Here is a 23,408-nt window from a genome sequence, read left to right on the forward strand (position 1 = left end):
CAAGAGTACCAAGGCCGTGAAGAAGATTGTCAACTTTGGTGACGTAAGACGGAAGGAGTGACGATGTGTTGTTATACACCCCTCCAACAACGAAGTACGCGTGTAGGAGTATTGGCGGCTTCAGAACAGATCGAAAATGAGGAAATATCAGAATGTACATGGTGTTGGCGAATTAGTTCTAGTGAATACTGCCATTTTTAGTCCTAAACTGACGTTGATGCTGATGTACAGTCGAGTGCAAAATATTAGAGACCACGGGAGCGGCGACTAAACTGCATGGCTGCGCCTTCTGATGGCTGCGCGCCGAAGTTGGAGAGCGCGTACTGCGCAAGCGCGTACTTTCTTACCTGCCAGCCTGCTCGTTCGCTCGTTTCAACCGCGCGCGCATCGGAACGCGTGAGAGAGTGCAAGGTGTCACTTCTGCTAGCCACTGTACTTCTGCAGTCGCCGTCGAATCGCCCGAGTGATGATGTCGTCATATCGTGACGAAAACACTTCATTTGCACTGGCAGCGCTTGGAGCGTGCCACTCTCTGCGCCTTGCTTCTTGATGCTGCGCGACGCGAGAAATATGCTTTGCGTCACTTTTTCTATAATCGAGTTTTTTGATAAGTTCAGGAAGCAGCGATGTCTTTTGCGCTCCACATCCTGAAACTTAAGCATGATGCAATAATTTGTGGTACTCAGTCCAAATATTATGCGCCCAGACACATACGTGAAACCACCGAACCTCGAGCAGCTGGAGAGAAGAGCGAGGGAAGAGAAAGGGCAATCATTCCAGATTTGTCCTCAGAAACAGTAAATGAAAAGGAAACCCCGACCATTACGATAATTCCTAATGCGAAATTTGCGCGCATCTCTATACGTGTTTTCATTTTGCCGCGGACAATCTGCCTCATGCGGCGCGTTGCAAACGTTCGAAGTGTGGCGCGACTGCCTCGCATAATTTGGAGATCGCGAGGACCAGCGCGTGGGTGACGCGTGGGTCACATTCCGTGTTGCGGTACAAAGCGTGTCTGGCGTTTCACAGCCCCGTAGCTGAGCGGGACTCTTTATTCTTCCGAATAAACTATGCATTACATTGCATTGAAACCCGGCAGATCGGACACTCGGTACTTGCCCGCGTGCCTTCTGCGTTGATTCCCCGTTCTCTTCCCTGGCTCTTCTCTCCAGCTGCTCGATATTCGGTGGTTTCACGCATGTGTCTGGGCACATGATATTTGGACTGAGTACCACAAATAATTGCATCATGCTTAAATTTCCGGAAGTGGAGCGCAAAAGACATCGCTGCTTTCTGACCTTATCACAAAACTCGATTTCAGAAAAAGTGACGCGAAGCATGTTTTTCGCGCCGCGGGAAGTCAAGAAGCAAGGTGCAGAGAGTGGCGCGCTCCGAGCGCTGCCAGTGCAAATGAAGTGTTTTCGTCACGATATGACGACATCATCACTCGGGCGATTCGACGGCGACTGCAGAAGTGACACCCTGCGCTCTCTCACGCGTTCCGGTGCGCGCGTGGTTGAAGCGAGCGAACGAGCAGGCTGGCAGATAAGAAAGGACGCGCGTGCGCAGTACGCGCTCTCGAACTTCGGCGCGCAGCCGTCACGAGGCGCAGCCATGCAGTTCAGTCGCCGCTCCCGTGGTCTCTAATATTTTGCACTCGACTGTACGTGAATATGTTTGGTGTCAACTAGTACTTTCGAACGCGTATACAGCATTTATACAGCATTTATGGAGCACCTGAATCTTCTGTAAGCGGGATGTTGCAGCTTACAAGTGCTATTGTTGCAATTGGTCTTGATGGTCATTGGGGGTGATGCTAATTTACCCGGTATTCGGTTCACTCAATTCCTATCAAGGTTAACATTACTTTGGGGAGTTCGGGCCAGAAAATATGGAATCGGTCTGCATGACCTGCAGGAAATAGCACTGCAACCAACACGCGGAAACTATATTTGGGATTTAGTTCTTGGAATCAAATCTAATTTCGTGACTTCTACGCAGGTTATTCCTGGCATCAGTGGCCACGATGCTATATTGTGCGAAATGATTGTGCGTCATTTTAACACGACTACTTATGCAGAAAGACGCGTGTATGACTATGACGAAGCAAACGTAGAAAAAAAATCTATAAATCGCTTGTTAATTCTAGCTTTTTAGACCATCGCGGAGCAAGTAAGTGTGGATCACCTCTGGCTACCATTGGAAAACAAGATCCTTAATCTTTGAGATGCCTTTGTCCCTTCGTGCCTGATAAGCGGAAAGTGAGGAAACGTAAACCTGGGCTTAAAAAGCAATTGCGCATTCTTACGCGAAAGTGCCAACTGGTTTAGCGTACTTTTAGTGATAGAGCTACAGTGGCTAAAAAAAAAAAAAAAGAAACGCTTAACCTTGCACTCGGCCGCGCAACGCTTGAAACAGCGAAGCTGGGCGATCGTAGCCCAGCATTTTCCGGAAGTGTGCGAGAACTTTTCATCTTATTACTCATGATGATGATAATTTTCTTTAGCGCATCCCGGACTTACGGCCGTCACTGCGCGTTGCATAGCGCAGCTTGCAACACCGACACCGCGTTCCAATACCGACACCGCGGTCCAGGAGACCCGCTCCGTGAATGCGTCTCTATCTCGCTCTCATAGCGCGCAAAACATCTTCACCTCTCCGAGCCCGAGCCTACGAAGTACTACGAACGCGCCAGCTGTGGACGAAGACGACGACGCTCGAACGCAATCATATGGTTCGCATAAATGCATGCTCTGCAAGGCGTGGCTGTGAAGTGAAAAGGAAAACACTGTACAGAGATCTATGTGATGTACTTTTCCCAGTGCCATTATACAGAGCCATACACAGTGGAGGGCCAGGACAGGATGTGCTGAAACGGGTGAAACGCATGCAGGTACCACCAGGGGTAAAAACCTTTTTCTTTAAGCTTCACACCGGAACGCTCCCCGTCAAGACTTTTATGAAAGAACGGGGTTGTACGGTACCTTGGGGACCGCACTGCTTGATCTGCAAGCAGCCCGAAACCATTGGCCATGTTTTCTTGCACTGTTGGGAGGGGCTTTACTTCTGGGATGTGTTAAAGCGAACACTCAAGAAAGAGTTGCCAGTGGACCCCCATGGGATCAGATACCTGTCCATTAAAGATGATGACGGTGTTCCTTATGACTTTATTATGGTGATTGCACTCCACTGTTTATGGCGGACTCGTATGGCGGGGTACCACTGTGATCCTGACGCGAGGCCCGCGAGGATTTATTTCAAAGAATGTATTTATCGGTTTATTGAAGAACAGAAAATGCAATTGGCTGTACCGGATTGGCTGTCAAGGCTAGAGCCTCTGACAGTCATGGCGGAATTTTAGCGTGACAACGTTGGTCCTATACGGACGGACGACTTATGTTATTTTTTTTTCTAATTTCTTTCTGTCCAACAGCGTGCATTTGTGTTATTTGAGTGTGTGGTAATTTGTATGTACTGTGTTATGTCGAAGACCGGCAATAAATAAATAAAAAAAAGTGGCTCTATAGCGTAGTGGTTACGACGCTCGCTTTGGGACCGGGGGTACGCGGGTTCGAATCCCGCCTCGGCAAGAATGTTTATTTTCTTTCTTGGTACTTCCTTGATACGCACCACAAGTTACGGCTGGTTTAAACAGCTTCGCTGTTAAAACTGATATTATAATAGGCATCACACGAGAAGATAGGGCATGTAATTGCGTAGCGAAACACTTACCTTGAATTCCATACAACTGAGAATAAGATAAACCAAAAGAGCCTTGGAGGCATGCTAAAAGAAACGGCAAGAACGGTGGTGCATTCATTTCACCCCTCGTCTCTCTGGCCGATGACGTTTCGCAAGACGATAGAGAAAAAGCTGAGCGCTATATCGTTTCTGCTTTAACGCGATACCGTTAAGGGCCCCGTGTCGCAGAAAATCCGGCGTCGGCGTGGATGTCGGCGTCCGTGGCGGAGAAAATCATCCGCAACTACCCCGACCGCGCAGGCCCTCCGCGTGGCGCAAGGTGTTACTGAACATAAATTGAATTTCTCACAGTGAAATCCGTCAGAAGAATGGTTAAGTATAACTTAAGCACAACGTACAGATATGGTGGCGTAGGACCGTTGTTTGAATGTACGAGAAAATACAATTCTGTTACGAGTAAGTTAAAACACAAACCTCTCTTGCCAGCACTCGGGTAGCCTACTTGCGAAAATCCTATCCAGATGGCACTAGAATCCTCGGCATGTCAAATTGGGACTTCGCCTGCCAAATGCGTTTGGAACACGCGCGCGCGTTGGGTCAATAGCAAACAGCTAATAAAATGATGAAAAAAGGGCCCAGGGCCTTCACATTTTAATATAAGAACTTATATTGCCCCTGGAAAAGCGTCTTTCTAGCAATGCATTTGTTTAAAACTGAAGCCGACTTTAAGGGGATCGGTGTAAGCTTCGTCTTTGTAAGCTGGCTTTCCGACGTTGTGTTGCAGTGAATGAAGCCTACTTGCCGGATGCGAACGAAGCGATGCGAACGGGTCCCGATAACGCTATCGCGTTCTACTTTTAAAGGCGACGGTTAAGCGCCCTCCAATTTCTTTAATCGAGCGATAGCGGCCGCTGAAAGTCATCCCTATTGCAAAAACCAGCGTCTTCCAGTGCCTTCCAGTGTGAAACCAGCGCCTTTTTTGACAATGGGTGGCACTGGGAACGCTGGCGCACGCTGGGAGTCACTGGGAGTCACTGCGACAGTGGTGAGATCGCTGGAGCAGTGCGGGGCCACACTGGACGAGACGCTCGTTTCATTGCTATGACGCTGGGGCGCACTGGTGTGCGCTGAACACGCGCTGGAGTTCGCTGGCTCGTACTGGAGACTGCGCTGGTTTCGTTTGTGCCGCACTGCCGGAGTATAGGCGCTGTTGAATATTAAATGCTTGATACAATTTTATGGGCATCTCCTGTCCAAAAAACAGACTCCTGTCCTAAATAGCGCTATAAGTTGGGATCATAAATGTCTGTTTCGTGTCGGCGGTGTTGCAGCTTCAAATAAAGGTGCGTGAGCTAGCCCATGCATATGTGACCCTTCAGATCACTTTCGCTTTGTACATTTCCCTTTTGACTGTGCGGATAGCTGTATTCGTGAACGAAATTACGCAAACGCAGATAACGCCTCGTTTTCTAGTAGTTTGTACGCAATAGATGACTGCGAGTTGTCGCAGTGTTGTACAGTCGACACGAAACCGAGCAGCCGTTCAGACGCATTCGAACGGACCTCAGAAAGCCTGCCGCTGATTGATATTATTGCACCGACAACAAAGCTGCGGTGATTCGTGCGCTTCCACTTTCCCTGCTGTACTAAAAGTAATAGTTAAATGATTCTGAAGCTCAAATACAAACATTTTCGCATTAGCCAGGTACCCACACAGAGATCGTTCGCTTCAGCCGAAGGTTAAGCCTACCGTACCCGCCGAGATCGTCTACACTCTATCGGCCCGTCTGGGCTGAGGAGTCGAACAAGTCTAACGAGGATAAATCACTCTGTAGTTCACCTTTCCCATCGGTGTTTTTAAACAGACCATTCTCTTGTGTGTACAGTGTCAGCACAACAAGCGATGAGCGCCGATATGACGTGTTATAAACATACCTATAGGTATATGGGCTGTCGCCGAAGGCTGTCAGCCGCATTAACCGACCGCTTCTCTTACGGAGATATGTGACTAAACATACGTGTTGCTTGAAAAGCATTGTCGAGCTATGAAAATGTTGCATTACCTTTGCGCGAAGAATACGAAACGGCTGTCAAAATCGGCAGTAACGGCCCGTACAACATTCCGGGTCGGCGGTTCATTCAAGGCTTTTTTCGTAGTTATTATACCAATCGCAAAAGCAAATCAGTGTTGCAGCACTTCCAGGCATACTATGCAATACGGACAACAAATTTTTCGTTCTGATAGAGGCGTAAGCTTCAGTTGAAGGTGATATCGCATCTACCATGTCTGTGCGAGACGTCTGTACAAAGCTACAACTGTCTCTGCGCGTTGACATGGCAAAGTATGAATAGGTTATCACCAATCGGCGTGGCGTAGTGGTAAGATACTGGGATTGGGATCTGTAGGTCGGAGGTTAGAATGCTCGTGGATATTTTTAGTTTTACTTTTTTTTCTTTTTTATTGCATTACAACGTTCTCTGTTTCTTTCTGTATTCGAACAAATATATAAGGTAGTCAGGCACCACGTATTTCTCGCTCTAGAGCTGCATTTCGCATCAATACAGTAATGCCTCCCTTACTCAATGCTCCTCATGGGGCCTGTAAGGTATTTTGAAATAAAAAAAATGTTGCAGTTTCGAAGCATCGATTGCGATAGCAAATTAGTAGAGAGCTATTCGGAGTAGGGATAGTAGTTTTATCGGCTGCATAAACTTGGACACATTGGCTTACTAACTGAATTAACAATCGTGGTGTCAGCGCGCACAAGTAAACATGAATAGATCACACTGAATGACCGCAGCCAACGGCTGTCAAAACGCTGGCAGCAAGCGCAGGTTCGCGCTGTCTATCGCTTCAACGGAAACTGAGCGGCGAATGCACAGCGCATACAAAGGTCAGAGCCGCGTGGAGATAAGAGACGGTGCGGGCGACCGGCACCGTCGGGCAAGGAGAAGTTGTTGGCAGAGGAGAAGCTGCCCCCCCCCCCCCCCCCTCGCCCCCTCGCCCCCTCTTCCCGTTTCTTGCTTTCGCGTGAGAGATTGAGTGGCAAGATACGCCTTTGGTGCTGGAGCACAGCGCCGCCCCGCCTCCCTCCCTCCCTCCCATACCCCCACGGCCGTTCGGGCGACGGTCACGTTTGCTTTCCACCGTGCGTTCGCTCTCCGTGATAGCGCGCGGGGGAGTTCGCCCTCCGTGATAGCGCGCGTCCCCCGCGCTCTTTCGCTCGCGCATACGGCGCGCGGCGACGATTTTATCGCCCTTGGAATCTATACGGAACCTCACGGCGACGGCGACGACTGATGGCGACGGCGACGCCGACGGCAGAAATCCGGTTGAAGTGTCCATATAATTGCCATCGCAATAATAAATAAATAAATACCCCGCGCCCAGCGCCTCCCAGTATGCCGCGCCTTGCCAGCGTCCCAGCATCCAGCGCGCGACACTGGGCCCATAATCAGGCATGGCACTGGGCACTGGATACTGGGTTTTGCAATAGGGATGGGCATATGCCTCGGGTAGGGCTAGGAAACATTCTATCAGCAAACGTGGTGTTCAGATGATGGTGCAGAGATAGCTCGTAAACGAGTGGTCCTGATTGCTTGACGAATGCGTTTTTTTAGCACTGCGCATCAGAAGTGACACGGCATGTAAAAAATATTTTCAATAAATGGCTTCTTGACTGGAAAAACGTGATAGCAGTACCGATCCATAAATCAGGCCCTCGGTGCAAGGTGTCGAACTACCGGCCAATAACTCTTACTTGCGTAGCATACAAAACTCTACTACATATTGTTACGGGGAGATTTACAGAAAAGGGGGTTTGTTTACACTATGTACAAGGATACTAAAAGTGGGGCAGCAACAACAAAGATGGTGCACCATAGACCTGTCTTCTCCCTGCTCTTGTCTGCTCTACGCTTCAGCATCTTCTTTATCCGCCGCGCAACTGGCCCATAACACCACCCTCCGGCGGCGAAAGCATTGACTCGGTACAGGTGAAAAAATGTCACAGTTTCGCTCTAAGGGCGAAGCAATGAATGCGATAGCAACAAAGCAATGCCATACGAAGTAAGGTGAGCGGCTTTGGTAGCAATATGAATTGTAGTAAACACGAGCTGGTTAAGTAAGCAGGTGTGCTGCGGCGTAAGTAGACCGACATGAAGAGAGACTCGATGACCACGAGAAGGCGCGTGTGAAACGGTGGTGTTGATGAGAAGCGCTTCCCGTGGGCAGCGCGTGCGAAGGGACACACCTGTAGCGCTGCACTGCCGATCCGGGCAGCATTGCATGTGTAGCGTGCGTTGGAAAATGTGGCCCGACTATTAGTAACTGAATGAACAAACGTGGTGTGAGCGCGCACAAACAAACATGAATAGATCACACTGAATGACTGCAGACGACGACTGTCAAAACGCTGGCAGCAAGCGCATACGCCGCAGCGGCGAAGGTACGTGCGGTCTATCGCTTCAATGGAAACTGAGCGGCGAATGCACGGCGCATAAAGGCCAGACCCGTGGGGAGATAAGAGACGGTGCGGGCGAGCGACGAGCGCGGTTGTTGGCAGAGTAGGCGAATGCACGGCACATAAAGGTCAGAGCCGTGGGGAGATAAGAGACGGTGCGTGCGAGCGACGAGCGCGGTTGTTGGCAGAGTAGAAGTGCGCCCCCCCCCCCCCCCCCCCCGCTCCCTCCGGCGCTGGCTTCCCGCTTCCTTGCTTGCGCGTGGGAGATTGAGTGCGTTCGCTCTCCGTTATCGCGCGCGCCCCCGCACGCTTCCGCTCGGGCATACAGGCGCGCCGCGAAGATTTTATCTATAGGGAACCTCACGGCGACGGCGATGCCGCCGGCAGAAATCCGGTTGAAGTGTCCATATAATTGCTATCGCAATAAAAAAAAAAAAAAAACGAGCGCACAAGGTATTGAGGGGTGTCCGGGGTACGATAGGGCTTGAAACGGACAACGTGTACAATGTCCTAGCGGATATGAGCAGATGATGACGAAGGCAGTAGCGGAGCGATTTCACAAGTGACGTCAATCACTTGGCGGCACACGCGATATGGACCGGTGTACTGGAAGAGCCGTTTTTGGGATAGTCTGACACATCGTGCTGGGGACCACAGAAGGACGAGGGATCCATGTATAAAGTGGGTGGTCCTGTGATGGCTCTTGTAGCGAGACTGCCGGTGGATTTGGGAGTCATAAAATCGAGTGGGAACAACTTGACTTGCACGGTCGGCATGGGCAATTGTCTCTCGAGCATATTCAGTGGGTGGGCACCCAGAAGAAGGCACCATGGTGTCCATGGGTAATGTAGGGTTGCGACCATGTAAGAGAAAAAAAAAACGGCGAATGACCAGTGGTCTCATGCCTGGAAGTGTTGTACGCGAATGTCAGAAAGGGTAAGGCAGCGTCCCAATCCTGGTGGTCGTCAGGCACCCACATGGCCAACATGGCGATAAGTGTTCGGTTCAGCCGTTCTGTCAAGCCATTCGTCTGCGAATGGTAGGCCGTAGTAAATTTAAGCTGCGTCGTGCAGAATTTCAGAAGGTCGCCATTGACAGGAACTGTCTGTTCCGGTCAGGTAGCAGTTGCCGAGGAGCCCCGTGCTGGAGTATGACGTTATGCTGCAAGAAGTCTGCAACATCGGTGGCACTGCTAGTAGGAAGTGTATGCGTAATGACAAACGGCTTCGCTTAACCTGTGGCGACGGCAGGCGCTCCGGAACCGGGCGGGCAGGGGGGGCATGCCCCCACTCTCAAAGCTGCTCTTACCTACCCCCCCCCCCCTTTCTCCGCTCCCACTACCCGTGAGGCTAGCGACTCCTTTGACCAACTAAAGGTCAAACAACAAACGAAACATAACAAACAAAACAAAATGTAACAAACGAAACAAACTTTTCTGGAAGCTTGTGACTTCTTTATTAGTTCGAATGCACCATATATGTGCGTTCTCACTAATAAATGTCCGAAGATTCTATCGGGCTGCAGCCCTCATTTCTCTGCACTGCGCTTTGTCAGTGGTCGCTGAAAAAGCTTAGCAGGGGTATGCGCGACAAGTTTAATTTCCGTAATATGCGCTTTCCTAAAGGAGTAGGAGTATATTTAGAGAACTTAACAGGCCCTGCGAACATCGCACACGCATGCTCAGTTCTGGCCTCCTCAAAAGCCGAATGAGGTGACAGTTCATCATTTGAAGAACGTATGAAATTTCTTAGATATATCGTACGTAGATTAACCTACAATCCGCGGATTTCCCAAACAAAGCCGGACACCAGGATCAACCACACATGAAATAAATCACGTTTTTGTGTTTCATTAATAAAGTTTTCTTTCGTAAAAAAGAAAGAAATACTCAGTGTCATTCCCCTCTGTGGAAGTGGATGATCAGCGGATCGGTATATAAAGACACATACCACATGAATTGTCATTTTCTACCGCCTTTATTAATTTGGCACTAAGGTGATTATAGATTTGTAGTCGCTATGGTAGACGGCCATGGGTTCTTAAGTAACGTTCTTTGTAGGCATGCTGTTTTTCCTCGGCCCACACAATACGCGGCCTATACCCATTACACGGGTGGTCATTAATCATATAGGAAGATGATTCTTCCTATATCATTAATACAAATCGGACACTCGGTCACCTTTCTTCTCGTTGATTACGTAACGAGGGTCTTGAATCCGGCAACATTGATGCCTTCAGGTAGCATGTGTGGGTTTATTGACCAGTTGCCTTCACCCAAAAAGATCACGTACTCGTGACAGCTGCAGCAGAAAGGATGTTCCACATCCGCCCCTAGGTTTGTGAGTGGTGGCGCTGGCTAACACTCCCAGGGTTAGTTCTAGTTGTAAGACGAATACCCCAGAAAGTGGCTGGGAAAACAGCGTCGCGGTAGCTCAATGGTGAGAGCATCGCACGCGTAATGCGAAGACGTGGGTTAGTTACCCACCTGCGGCCAGTTGTTTTTTCATCCATTTTCATCTCCATTAATTTATCATTTAGTTAATTCAATTAGCAAGTATGTTTTTCCCCTATGTTGTCCTCGGTGTCTTTGTTTGTTGGCTTGTTCTATGATTATATATACAGGGTAGCGAACACTTTCAAAATTTATTTGAGGTTGCCCGTGGCAGATAGCCTAATTCTATTTAATCAGCTGGTCTACTGGAAGAGGCGGACACTATTTTCGCAAAAAATTGAAATCCATAATCGGCTAATTAACAAAAATTTGCTAATGTTTTTAACTAATTACTGGATGGCCCATATTGTAATTTACAAATTGTAGCCGTGGAGTTCGCAAGGCAGATCCACTTGGAGTTAATTTCCTGGATGACACCAGTTACGAGATATCAATCCCCGAATTTTGCGGAGAAATGCATTGGTGTTCCAGTTAATTTTGTGCTTCAATGCATAAAGCGACGTTTTGTTAAGAAAATCAGAGCCCAGCGACCTCAGAGCCCAGTCTCAGACGACCTCAGTCTCCGAGCCCAGCGACCTAGACGACCAGTTGGGTCCTTGAGCGAGGACAGCCAACAAAGAGCATGGTGGTCAGTACGGGCGAAATTTTGAGACAGCCCAAACCAATGCAAGGCACTCGCGCTCTGTGATCGAATAGTTCCGTTCAGATGTCGAGAGCAGGCGGCTGGCGTATGCAATGACACGTGTGTGGCCATACTGGTGCTGAGCGAGGACGGCGCCAATTCCATGCCCACTAGCATCTGTGCGAACCTCAGTAGGCGTGGATGGGTCAAAGTGAGCCAATATAGGCGGTGAAGTGAGCAAGTTGGTCAAGGCCGAGAATGCAGTCGCTTGGTCGGGGCCCCACGAGGAGGGCACGTCCTTCTTGAGAAGGTCGGTGAGGAGTCGGGCTATGATGGCGAAATTGCAAATAAAACGGCGGAAGTACGAGCATAATCTGACAAAACTCCGAACAGCTTTAGTAGATGAGCGCACAGGGAAGTTCTTGACAGCGCTAATCTTGGCAGGGTCAGGTTGGACACCTGTAGCACTTACAACATGACCAAGCACAGTAATTTGTTGTCTGCCAAAATTACACTTTTTGGAGTTTAGCTGGAGTCCTGCTCGACGAAAGACAGCTAGAATGGGCGCCAAATGAGTAAGGTGACTTTCAAACGTTGGGGAAAACACAATGACGTCGTCTAGGTAGCATAGGCAGATAGACCATTTGTAGCCACGAAGGAGAGAGTCCATCATACGTTCGAACGTTGCGGGGGCGTTGCACAGTCCAAAGGGCATAACTTTGAACTGATAGAGGCCGTCCGGGGTGATAAAGGTAGTTTTTTCTCGATCCAAGTCATCAACAGAAATCTGCCAGTAACCCGAGCGCTGGTCTTTGGATGAGAAGTACTTCGCACGATGGAGACAGTCCAGGGCGTCATCGATCCGTGGCAGCGGATATACGTCTGTGCGCGCTATTTTGTTTAAGGCATGATAGCCGACGCAAAATCTCCAGCTGCCATTATTCTTTTTGACCAAGACGACAGGTGACGCCCAGGGACTTGAGGAAGACTCTATGACGTCTTTGGAGAGCATTTTGTAGACTTCTCGTTGTGTGACCTGGCGTTCGGAATGGGACACAGGATAGGGTCGCCGTCTGATATGAATATCATTTCCGGTACGTATTCGATGATTTACGAGAGACGTTTGACCGAGAGGGCGGTCTTCGAAGTCGAAGATATCTCTATAGGTCATTAGGAGGTGGTGGAGTTCCACGGCTTGACAAGTCGGAGATCAGGGGCAATCATCGTGACAATTTCGTTGGGGAGTGGACTTGCCGGACCGGTTGCGAGAAAGGACGAAGAAGTGTCGGCGTCTAGTTCCACGACGTCGCATTCATCAAGCGCAGACACGTTGGCAACTGAGATGCCTTGCGGGAGAGCTTGGGTGGAGTTGCTGAAGTTGAGAAGTGGGAGCTGGACGTGGTTGTCGACAACAGTCACGAGGATGTGCGGTACAGCAATATTTCTGGTCAACAACACTTCAACTAGTGGAGACACTATGTAGTCGCCGTCTGGAACTGGTGATGCCGTCGTCAAGGCAACACACGTGGCGGCTTGCGGCGACAACCGAACATAATTGACAGAGCATAAGTGGTGTGACGGTAAAGCTGGAACATCAGCAAGTTGAGGAAGCTCAATTTGAAGGACGCCGGTTGCACAGTCAATGAGAGCGGCATGGGCCAACAAGAAATCGAGTCCGAGAATGACGTCGTTAGGGCAATAGTCGAGAACAGGGCCGGTATTTTGTAGGGATGCCTCTCCGGTAATAATGCCTTTTCGCACTTATCGCGCCTTGTCAGTGGTCGGAGCGACGGCCCGCTCGAGTTATCAACGGGATCAGCCGGCCGTGAGCGGTGGATGATAAGACCAGAGTAGAATAAGTCATAATGCCTCGCTACAAAATCGCGACCCAGTAAACAAAACAGCTATATGAGGACCGGCGATGGTGATGCGAGCTGTGCACATTCCAATGACTGCGGGAATTCTATCAGCGACGCGAATAATACCAGTAGCAGCGGGGGTAAGTACTTTCTTGAGGCGGCGACGAAGGTGATTACTCATCACGGATATTTGTGCCCCAGTATCGACGAGTGCGGGAACAGTTAAGCCGTCAACGTCGATCAAGTTTCATCGCATCGGGAATACGAGGAGAGGATTTGAGGTGGATATCGAAAATGCAGCGTCACCTCTAAGAGCTGCATCCCTTAGTTTCCCTGTTGATGGTTGAGTGGCAATCGGGCAATGTCGGACATCTTCGTAGAGGCGAAGGAGACGACGGCCGACGTGCTGGCGGCGAACGGGACTGGTGACCTCGGGGCGACGGGGAACGGCTGTGCGGCGTAGGGGTGGCATCGACGTTGTACGGCTCAAAAGGCTGGAAGCGGCGGTAGGTATCAGTGTTGTATGGCTGGTATGGCTGAGCGGGCTAAAAACGGCAGTAGTTGCCGGTGCGGCTAGCAGTGTCATCCCGGATTAACGGCGACACCCAACGATTGTTGCAATGGCGCGCGACGTGACCGACGTGGCGCGCGACGTGACGGCGGCAGTGGATGCAAATCGGCCGATCATCTGCCATCCGCCATTCAGCCGGATTACGAAAGCGCGGATAAAACCGTTGTTCCTGGGGCGGTGATCGCGGGCGAGGCGGCGACCTAGGGCGAAAGTCAGTCTTCCGAGACTGAGCAACGGTGCAGACGGCGAAACCCAAGTTGCCGAGTTGTTGGGGAGAGCAGGAGCAATTTCTTCGATATCCCGACGGACGATTCGTGTAATTTCCGATTGCGGCGACGACGGCCGACGAGAGGCCTGCCCTTCTTTGCATGATGACGTCGGGGCGGTGTTCGGTAGTCGAGCGAATGACCTCGCAATACGCCGACTTTTGGCCTGCTCAAAACGCCGGTATTCTTCAATAATTGGGTTGACGGTCGCACAATTTCGGCACAGTAATAGGTTGAACGCATCGTCTGCGATTCCCTTCAGTGGGTGACCAACCTTGTCCGACTCCGCCATGTCCATGTCCACTTTACGGCAAAGAGTCAAGACGTCCTGCTGAATGTAGGATATGTATGGTTCAGTGGGCGTCTGAGTGCGGATAGATAGCTCTTGCGTTGCGGCCGCCTTTAAATCCATGGGCTTCCCTAACAAGGCACTAAGTTTTGTTTTGAAAGTGTCCCAACTTCCAATTTCTGCCTCATGGTTGTCGAACCACACCTTTGCCGTTCCTTTGAGGTAAAACAGCAGGTTCGCCAGCATCATCGTCGAGTCCCAACGATTGACCTCACTGATGCGTTCATAACTGGCAATCCAATCTTCGACGTCAACTTCATCCATACCGCAGAACATTCCCGGGTCTTTAGGATGCGTAACGACGATCGTTGACGTTGTTGTCGGGCCTGGTGCAGCCGTCGTACTGGCCGGCGCAGGCGGCGTGGTCGTGGTCTCGTCTGTCATCATGATGACCCCGACTCGACGACCACTGCGGAGCTACGTTGTACAGCGCTTCTTCTGGTACCCCGCACTTCCACCAAATTGTCACGGGGATTCACAAGTACACGGGAGAGACAATATTTACAGGCTGCTGCTACCAGAGAATGGCTGACAGCAACTTACGTGGCATGTCTCGTCTTCTTCCTCTTCGCGTAGCACAGCGGTGCTTTCATGGCAGGCTCATACGCACTGCCTCGTAACAATATATGTATATATATATATTGTAATGAAGAAGAACGCCTGGACTTAGGCAGCAGGATTGCCAACAGCATCGCGTGCCGCAGAAGCTCGAGCTTGGAGATTGTGCTCGGTGGAACGCTCGACCCGTCATCGGCCTTTCGTCCAATAAACCTCCTTTATAATTGGTGGACGTGCTGGCTACCCCTCAACTCTACCATCCTGGAACTTCGCACTCGGACGCTAGCTTCCACCATGCCAGACGCCGAACCATAGACGCTCCCGTCACCGCCCGTTTTCTGCGCTGGGGCTGTCCGTCAGCAGGATCCTACCATCTTCAGCGGGACCGACGACAACGACGTTGAAGATTGGCTTGCGTCCTACGAGCGGGTAAGCGCTCATAACAAATGGGACGACTCGACCAAGCTAACCAGCGTCGCTTTCTATCTCGCGGGCGTGGCCCATCTCTGGTTCAGGAACCGCCAATTCGTACTCCGATTGATCGTCCTCGTTTCGACCATCTATTTATTTTTATTTATTTATTTACATACTCTCAAGGCTCGAGGGCATTACAGAGAGGAGTGGTGAGTACATATGAAGTCGTTGGCAATCTTTTTGAAATTAATGGTGTCACTAATAGCAGCGATGGAGGCGGGAAGGTGGTTCCAGTCGGCGGCAGGCGTGGTATAAATGAGTAAAAGTAATAGTTGGATTTGCATCGTGGTATCCCCACCTTCATTTGGCGATCGTTGCGAGGTGAGATATAGGATGGGGGAAGGAACAACTCATCAGCCGCTCACCATCCCCGCGTCGCCGGTCGCTTTCACCGATGCGTCGGCGGCCCGTATCTAGCGACGAGGGAAACTAGACGACGCAGTTCCCGAGGCAAGAACTGCGCCAGCATCGAAATGCCCAAGTCCCCGTTCCTTGCCTGCCAATGTTATTGACGTGTTTGTTGAAGGTGTCGCTACAGTCGCTCTACTCGATACCGGCGCAGCTGTTTCTGTTATGGATGCTAAATTTTGCCGATCAGTTCGTAAGGTGACGACGCCTCTTTCTGGATTGTCACTTCGGACTGCAAGTGCTCAACCCATCGAACCAACCGCAGCGTGTACGGCTCGCGTGAAGATTCAAGAGGTTATAATTATATGTACACTGTAGAGTTTGTAGTACCATCCTCGTGCTCCCACACAATAATTCTAGGATGGGATTTTCTGTCTCGCCACAACGCTGTCATCGATTGCGCTCACGCTGAAGTTGAATTCTTCCAACTCAGTGACCTCGCCTTCATAGATCCTCATTCTCCCGCTAAACTTGTAGTCAAGGAAGACACCAGTATACCGCCAGGCTCGTCAGCACTTGTACCACTCTCATGGGGTGCAATCTCCTCCGGAACGGTTTTCGTCACCCCGTCTGACCTCTTCGCTGCCCGAAAAGCCCTTCCTCTGCCTTTTGCTACTCTTGACCTCGCCGCCGGTTTCAGCACAATGCCCGTTTATAGCCCACTTTCATCCCCGCTCACATTGCTTCGTCACGAATGCCTTGGCCACGTCGAGACCGTCGATTCTATGCAGATTGTCTCCGTTCCCGACGAGGCGTCCTCTACGACTGTTCTTGACCTGAGCGCCTTTTCTGCTACTGACACACCATCTACCGATGTCTTCACCCCATTCATCGACGAGGCTCTCACACCTTCGCAGCGATCCCAGCTTCTTGCCCTTCTGCAGCATTTCCGAAGTTCTTTCGACTTTGCCGAAGAATTATTAGGCCGCACATCAACAGTCGAGCACCACATCGACACCGGCTCCCACTCACCGCTGCGCCAACGTCCGTATCGTGTATCCGCTACGGAACGCCGCGTCATTGCAGACCAGGTCGACGACATGCTCTGTCGAGGTGTGATTCAGCCTTCACAGAGCCCGTGGGCTTCTCCCGTGGTACTTGTCACAAAGAAAGACGGTTCCATACGCTTCTGTGTAGATTTTCGGCGCTTAAGCAAGATCACGTTGAAAGATGTTTACCCACTGCCACGCATTGATGACGCTCTGGACTGCTTACAAGGCACCGAGTTCTTCTCCTCCTTGGATTTGCGGTCAGGCTACTGGCAGATCCCGATGGCGGAGGCCGATCGCCCAAAAACTGCCTTCGTTACGCCAGATGGCCTATATGAGTTCACCGTCATGCCTTTCGGACATTGCAACGCTCCTGCTACATTCGAAAGGATGATGGATAATGTTTTGTGCGGCCTTAAATGGAAGATCTGCCTTGTTACCTTGACGACATCGTAGTGTTCGCCCCTGATTTCGCAACATACCTGCGCCGCCTTCAGAACGTGCTCAGTTCCTTGACCAACGCTGGTCTGCAGCTTAATCTTAAGAAATATCGCTTTGCCGCACGCAAGTTGACGATCCTCGGCCACGTTGTGTCAAAGGATGGCATTCTTCCAGATCCTGAGAAATTACGGGCCGTCTCTGCGTTTCCTAAGCCCACTACAATGAAAGAACTTCGCAGTTTCATCGGCTTATGCTCTTATTTCCGGCGCTTCGTTCAAAACTTCGCATCTATCCTATCACCCCTCACGCAACTGCTTCGTGGTGTCAAAGACCTCTCATCGTGGTCCCTTGCGTGCGACGATGCGTTCTCCACCTTGCGCCGTCTTCTCACGACGCCACCTATCCTTCGCCATTTTGACCCTCAAGCCCCTACTGAAGTTCATACCGACGCAAGTGGTGTAGGCCTTGGTGCTGTGCTTGCACAGCGTCATCCTGGCCACGCAGAATACGTCGTGGCTTATGCGAGCCGCACGCTCACCAAGGCGGAGGGCAATTACAGCGTCACGGAAAAGGAGTGCTTGGCCATCGTCTGGGCACTTGGCAAGTTTCGCCGTTATTTATATGGCCGCTCTTTTGACGTAGTGACCGACCACCATGCGCTGTGTTGGCTTTCGAATTTAAAAGACCCATCTGGCCGCCTCGTTCGCTGGGCACTGCGAATCCAGGAGTACGACATACGTGTAGTGTATCGTTCCGGGCGGAAGCATTCCGACGCTGACGCTCTTTCCCGCTCACCGGTTTCGCCAGAGGTCGCTCGTGAGTCCCCCTGTGAACGCACGTTGTCATCTCTTGACTTCGACACTATTGCTGCCGAACAACACAATGACCCCTGGACTGCATCACTTTTAGACCTTCTTTCGGATACGTAAACAGCTCCGGCTTCTAGAGCACTTCGGCGCCAGGTTCCGCATTTTGCGACCCGTGATCAGCTCCTGTACGGCGCAACTATGCCTCTGAGGGACGTACGTGGCTGCTAGTCATCCCAAGAGCCTTGAGATCAGAGATCTGTTCCTCTTTCCACTCGGACCCCCATTGCGGCCACGCCGGCGTTTTCAAGACGTACGAACGACTTCGGCACCGCTACTACTGGCGGGGTATGTACACCTTCGTTCGAAACTTCGTCCGTTCTTGCCGTGAATGTCAGCAACGAAAATCTCCGCCGCACCTCTCAGCCGGTGAACTCCAACCCCTGCCATGTCCTTCTCAACCATTTGATCGCGTTGGTGTCGATCTATATGGGCCTCTTCCTTTGACTACGTCCGGCAACCGGTGGATTATAGTTGCCGTTGACCACTTGACACGCTATGCAGAAACTGCTGCCCTCCCAGCTGCTACTGCGCAGGAAATCGCCACTTTTATACTGCGCCGTTTCGTGCTTCGTCATGGAGGCCCTCGTGAACTTCTAAGCGATCGAGGCCGCGCCTTCCTGTCTGAAGTTGTCGAGAAATTGCTTGTTGAATGCGCTATTGTTCATCGCACATGCACCGCCTATCATCCCCAAACCAATGGTACCACGGAACGCTTTAATCGCACCCTTGGTGACATGCTCGTTATGTACATTGCATCCGACCACTCCAATTGGGACCTAGTTCTTCCATTCGTCACCTACGCCTACAATACTGCTACGCAAACCACTACCGGTTTCTCCCCCTTCTATCTTCTTTATGGCCGTCATCCTTCCCATACAATTGATACCACTCTGCCCTACCACCCAGACGCATCAGAATACCGGCCAATCTTGGATGCCGCAAGACAAGCTGAAGAATGTCGTCAGTTGCCCGCCGCTTCACTTCGGACGATCAGAGTCGCCAAAAGTCAAAACACGATGCCCGCAACTCGACCCCCAACTTTTCAACCGGGAGACCTCGCTTGGCTGTCCGTACCGAACCGCACACCAGGACTTGCTTCAAAACTTCTTCCTAAATACGATGGACCACACCGCATTTTGCAGCAAACTTCTCCCGTCAACTACCTGATCGAGCAACTGACACCGCCTTCTGATATGCGTCGTCGCAACCGCGAAGTCGTCCACGTCCAACGGCTCAAGCCGTATCGTGATTCTGTGGCCTCATCTTGAGACTAAGTCGCCAGGATGGCTCCCTTTTCCGATTGGGCAATCGCAAGAACGCCTGGACTTAGGCAGCAGGATTGCCAACAGCATCGCGTGCCGCAGAAGCTCGAGCTTAGAGATTGTGCTCGGTGGAACGCTCGACCCGTCATCGGCCTTTCGTCCAATAAACCTCCTTTATATATATATATATATATATATATATATATATATATATATATATAGATGAAAGAGAGCTAGGTGAACTGTACGATCAATCATTCAATCAGTTTATTTCCGTCTTTCGTGTACACGATACAGCAAAAATGCGACATGAGCCCCCAGACGTCGCCCCCACCCATCAGATGTACTTCCGGAGCCCCTGTCTACGACTATAGCGGGAGTTGAGCATCACTTAGCGTCAGCCTACCATCCACAAGCCAATGGTCTGACGGAGAGGTCGAACCAGACCATTCAAGCTCGACTCGCGCCACATTGTAAAAACAAGCCAGGTGAAGCCGATTGAGATGAGCATCTTCAAGCGGCTGCGTACTCAGTTAACACGACGTTGCAGAGCTTTGCAGCAACATCCTCATAGGCGATTGTGTATGGCCAACGGCCAAAACTAGGCGCTACATTTGGTTTGGACACGCCTGTAAAAGTTGGACACCCCATTGAACGACGGACGCTTTTCCAAAACATCCGAACGCATGTGCGCAAGAGGATTGTACATGCCCAACAGGCACAAAAACGGTACTACGACCGCCGCCGCCGTCTTGCACCAAAATACAATATCGGCGACGAGGTGTGGGTGCAACGAGGGACACAATCCTCTTCAAACAAATTGTGTGCGAAGTACCAGGAACCCTTTATTATTACCGAACTCCTGGGCAAGAACACTTGTCATGTACGGTCTTCGGATTCTGACTCGCACAGACAGAAGCGAGAGGAATAACTTTGCCGTGCATGTGTCGCGTATTAAGAACTGCGTCCGTTGACAAATCTCAAGTGACGCAATGTGTTTATTAATCAGGGGTGCAACAGTCGCAGTGTGGCCGAGTGTAATGACGAAGAGCGCCAACGGAACTCGGGCTCGGGCGCTGGCTCTTGGAGGGTTAGAAAGACATGTATATATATATAAAGTGGTCTGCGCTGGATGCATGAAAGAAGACGAAGAGGTGGGCTAGGGGAGCAGCGAGGATGAAGAAGTGAGATTCAATGGCGGACAACACCCGTCTCACTGAGATTGTCTTTTGTACAGCCGTTCTAGTTAGGAACGCTACATTTTGGCGCAGTCGACAGGTTTTGAAGACTAGACATGTGGGTGACGTTTTTCGTCGACCTGGCGTCGTCGGAGTCTGTTGTTTTGACCCAATACCAAGTGCACGGTAAGCCAGCGACGGACCTTCCTTGCGAAGTTAATTCTACAGGGCTGATCAACGTGGTGCTGCAAGAAGCTGCAATCAGCCGCCAAGCCCTGTTGCAAACAGATTCGGTGACAGTGAATCTACAGCTGCAGACACTGAGCGAACTCATTCTTGAACCCATACGCCGTGGGACCCTCAAAGAGGAAACTCCTGCCAAGAAGGTGAGCCTGGTCTAGACTGTTATAGAACAACTGCAAAGGGAAACGCTGCAACAAAGTGAAATAATGAGAGCGTTGGTCCAACCGCTTAATCATGAGAAATCAGCACGAGATATTGTCGAGGTGGATGTTTTTGAAGGAGACTCGCAAAATGTGCACTACTGGCTGTGGTTTTTCGAGTACGCTGTGACAAGAATATGTGGTACTCCGACGACACAAAGACGCCATTATTTGGGCGCTATCGCCAGAAGATGGTATGATGTGCCATTCACAGATCATGAACCAACATTAGGGAACTGTGGAAATGCAACTTTTTAGCTGCTTTCCAAGGCAACGCAGTTGAAAGATGAGATGCTGCATTACGGTTGAGATATACATGTGGCTCTCTGCTTGAGTAATGCCTTGAGGAGGAGGAGCAAAAAATTTATTAAGAGAAGCGTTGCATATTGTATTCTGCAGAACCGAAGCTTGCGTCTCCTGCAGTTGTAGCTTTGGTAAGACAAGGGTTGTGTATCGACATCTGTAGTCAAGTCCAGCTCAAAGGTGCAAGAACATTTGATGACCTTCTGAGCTTTCTAAATACCTCAGTGCAAACAATTAGATTGAGAAGACAACGAGGCGGTAGAACAGAACAACTTGATTCTCATAACCTGAGTGAACATCTAGAGTCATTGCCGTCATACGAATGTGAAGATAGTTTCATAAGCAAACGCCTGGGAAGCATCAATCATGACCGTGATGATGGTGAAGGACCAGTTACCGTGGATCAAAAGACCGAGAAAAAAAAACCTACAGTTAGACCGTGTATTTGATGTCGTCAAGCTTAATGTATGCCGTCATTAAGGTAGATGGCATTGAAGTGAAGGCCCTCGTTGACAGTGGGGCTTCTGTCTCAATTATCAACAAGAGTCGAGTGGATGCCGGTCGTTTGCATGCTGGTAGAAAGTTGCGCGTCCAAGCCTACGATGGGGCAGTGCCCATGCATAGCGAATGGATAACCCCATCTATTGAATTCCAAGGACATTCTATTACCAGTGATGTATTGGCAATTCCCAATGTCGCCTATGCTTTTCTTTTGTCCCACCCAGACATAAAGACTTAAGATAAGCCTCTATTGGGGCGACAGAGTAATGGCTGAAGACAACATAAGAACCGGAGATCCTGGTAAGACCCTAGCGTATGAAGGCTGATTTTCAACGAGAAAGATATCAACACTAAGCACCCAGAGCTTACATGCATGGGGAGCTATCCTCCAGCGATGAAATCACATGTAGCTCCTATCGAGTTCGCAGATAAAACAGTGGTTCGTAGAGCCCCCTATAATATGTCCAGAGATAAAAAGGTGTGGGTGAGAAAGGCGTTGCAAAAAAAGTTGGACGCAGGTATCATCCGGCCATCTGTAACCACATTTAAGTATAACTATAAGTTTATTTTCCAGGTTCAACTGGAGGGTTTTCTGGCAAAAAGCTGCCTGCGCAGCTTGACTGTGTCCAGAAAACCCCTACAAGCAGTGGCATACGAGTGGTACAGGAAATCTTCAACAAACACACATACAATAGTCACATTCAATAAAGAGAACATTCACCATTTATGCATAGAGAGACGAATAATCTTTGCACAAAATTCGTACAATAAAATCGAAAATCGAAACGCTGAAATGGTCATACATATGTTCAGAAATAATAATAGTAATAATCAAGCAAAATATGCAGCATCTACAAGCGAGGACATAAAATCACATTTCAACAAAACATTTCCGCAGCTCAGCTTTGGTATATCTTATTGTATGTTTATACGTGTTTAGAACATAGGGCAGGTTATAAGACAACATTTGTAATTTATAATTAGTGCGAAAACGTGGTATATTCCATGTATTAGTAGTTCTTGTGTTTATCTTAGCACGACGCATGTCCAAAAATGCCAGAGTAGAATAAAATCGGCAATGGATGCTGTCGAAAAATAAATTTATTGTAACAACTTAAAGTTATGCAAATGATTGACTCGGACAATGTTATGTGCTTCAAAGGCATATTTGGAGGTAGTTGTATTATCAACATTGGCGATTATTCGAACAATTCTCTTTTGCAATACGAGAACTTATTTATGTTTGTTTCGGTCATTGTGGCCCATACTGAACTGCAGTAGTTAAGGTTAGAAAAAAAGTGCGTAATAAACTTGTAATTTACATTTCACGACATCGCGACAGAGCCCCGCAGACGGAAGAGAGCTTCTTGCAGACAAGGTCAGTGTGGGCATCCCAGTTTAAATAACACAAAAAATATACTCAAAGAATCTTGTGCACTTCAACTATTTCTATATTTGGTGATCTTCAAAGTGAAGCATGCAGTGCGGTATTATCGGTTTGTTTCTTGCGCGAAATATTATAGCCTTGGACTTTGTAGGATTTATTTTTAACTTATTCATCCTTGACCACCTAGACAATTTAATTAGTAGGTCATTACATTTCATCATTAAATTGTTAAGGTTGGGGCCTGAAAGAAGCAGTGTACTATCATCCGCGTATATCACAAAATCAACGGAAGGATCTATACTTACAATATC

General features: G+C 49.6%; 1 protein-coding gene across 1 annotated transcript in view; it reads left to right on the plus strand.

The window, feature by feature from the left end:
- LOC119432453 (uncharacterized) overlaps positions 1–20,864 on the plus strand; it is a 103,985-nt gene extending 83,121 nt beyond the window's left edge. Inside the window, exon 11 of the mRNA XM_037699616.1 lies at positions 20,692–20,864. Within this exon, the coding sequence (XP_037555544.1) occupies positions 20,692–20,864 (173 nt within the window). The remainder of the gene's footprint in view (positions 1–20,691) is intronic.
- The last annotated feature ends 2,544 nt before the right edge of the window (positions 20,865–23,408 follow it).

The sequence above is a fragment of the Dermacentor silvarum genome, chromosome 11 (genome assembly GCF_013339745.2).
Source record: "Dermacentor silvarum isolate Dsil-2018 chromosome 11, BIME_Dsil_1.4, whole genome shotgun sequence".
Taxonomy (NCBI): domain Eukaryota; kingdom Metazoa; phylum Arthropoda; class Arachnida; order Ixodida; family Ixodidae; genus Dermacentor; species Dermacentor silvarum.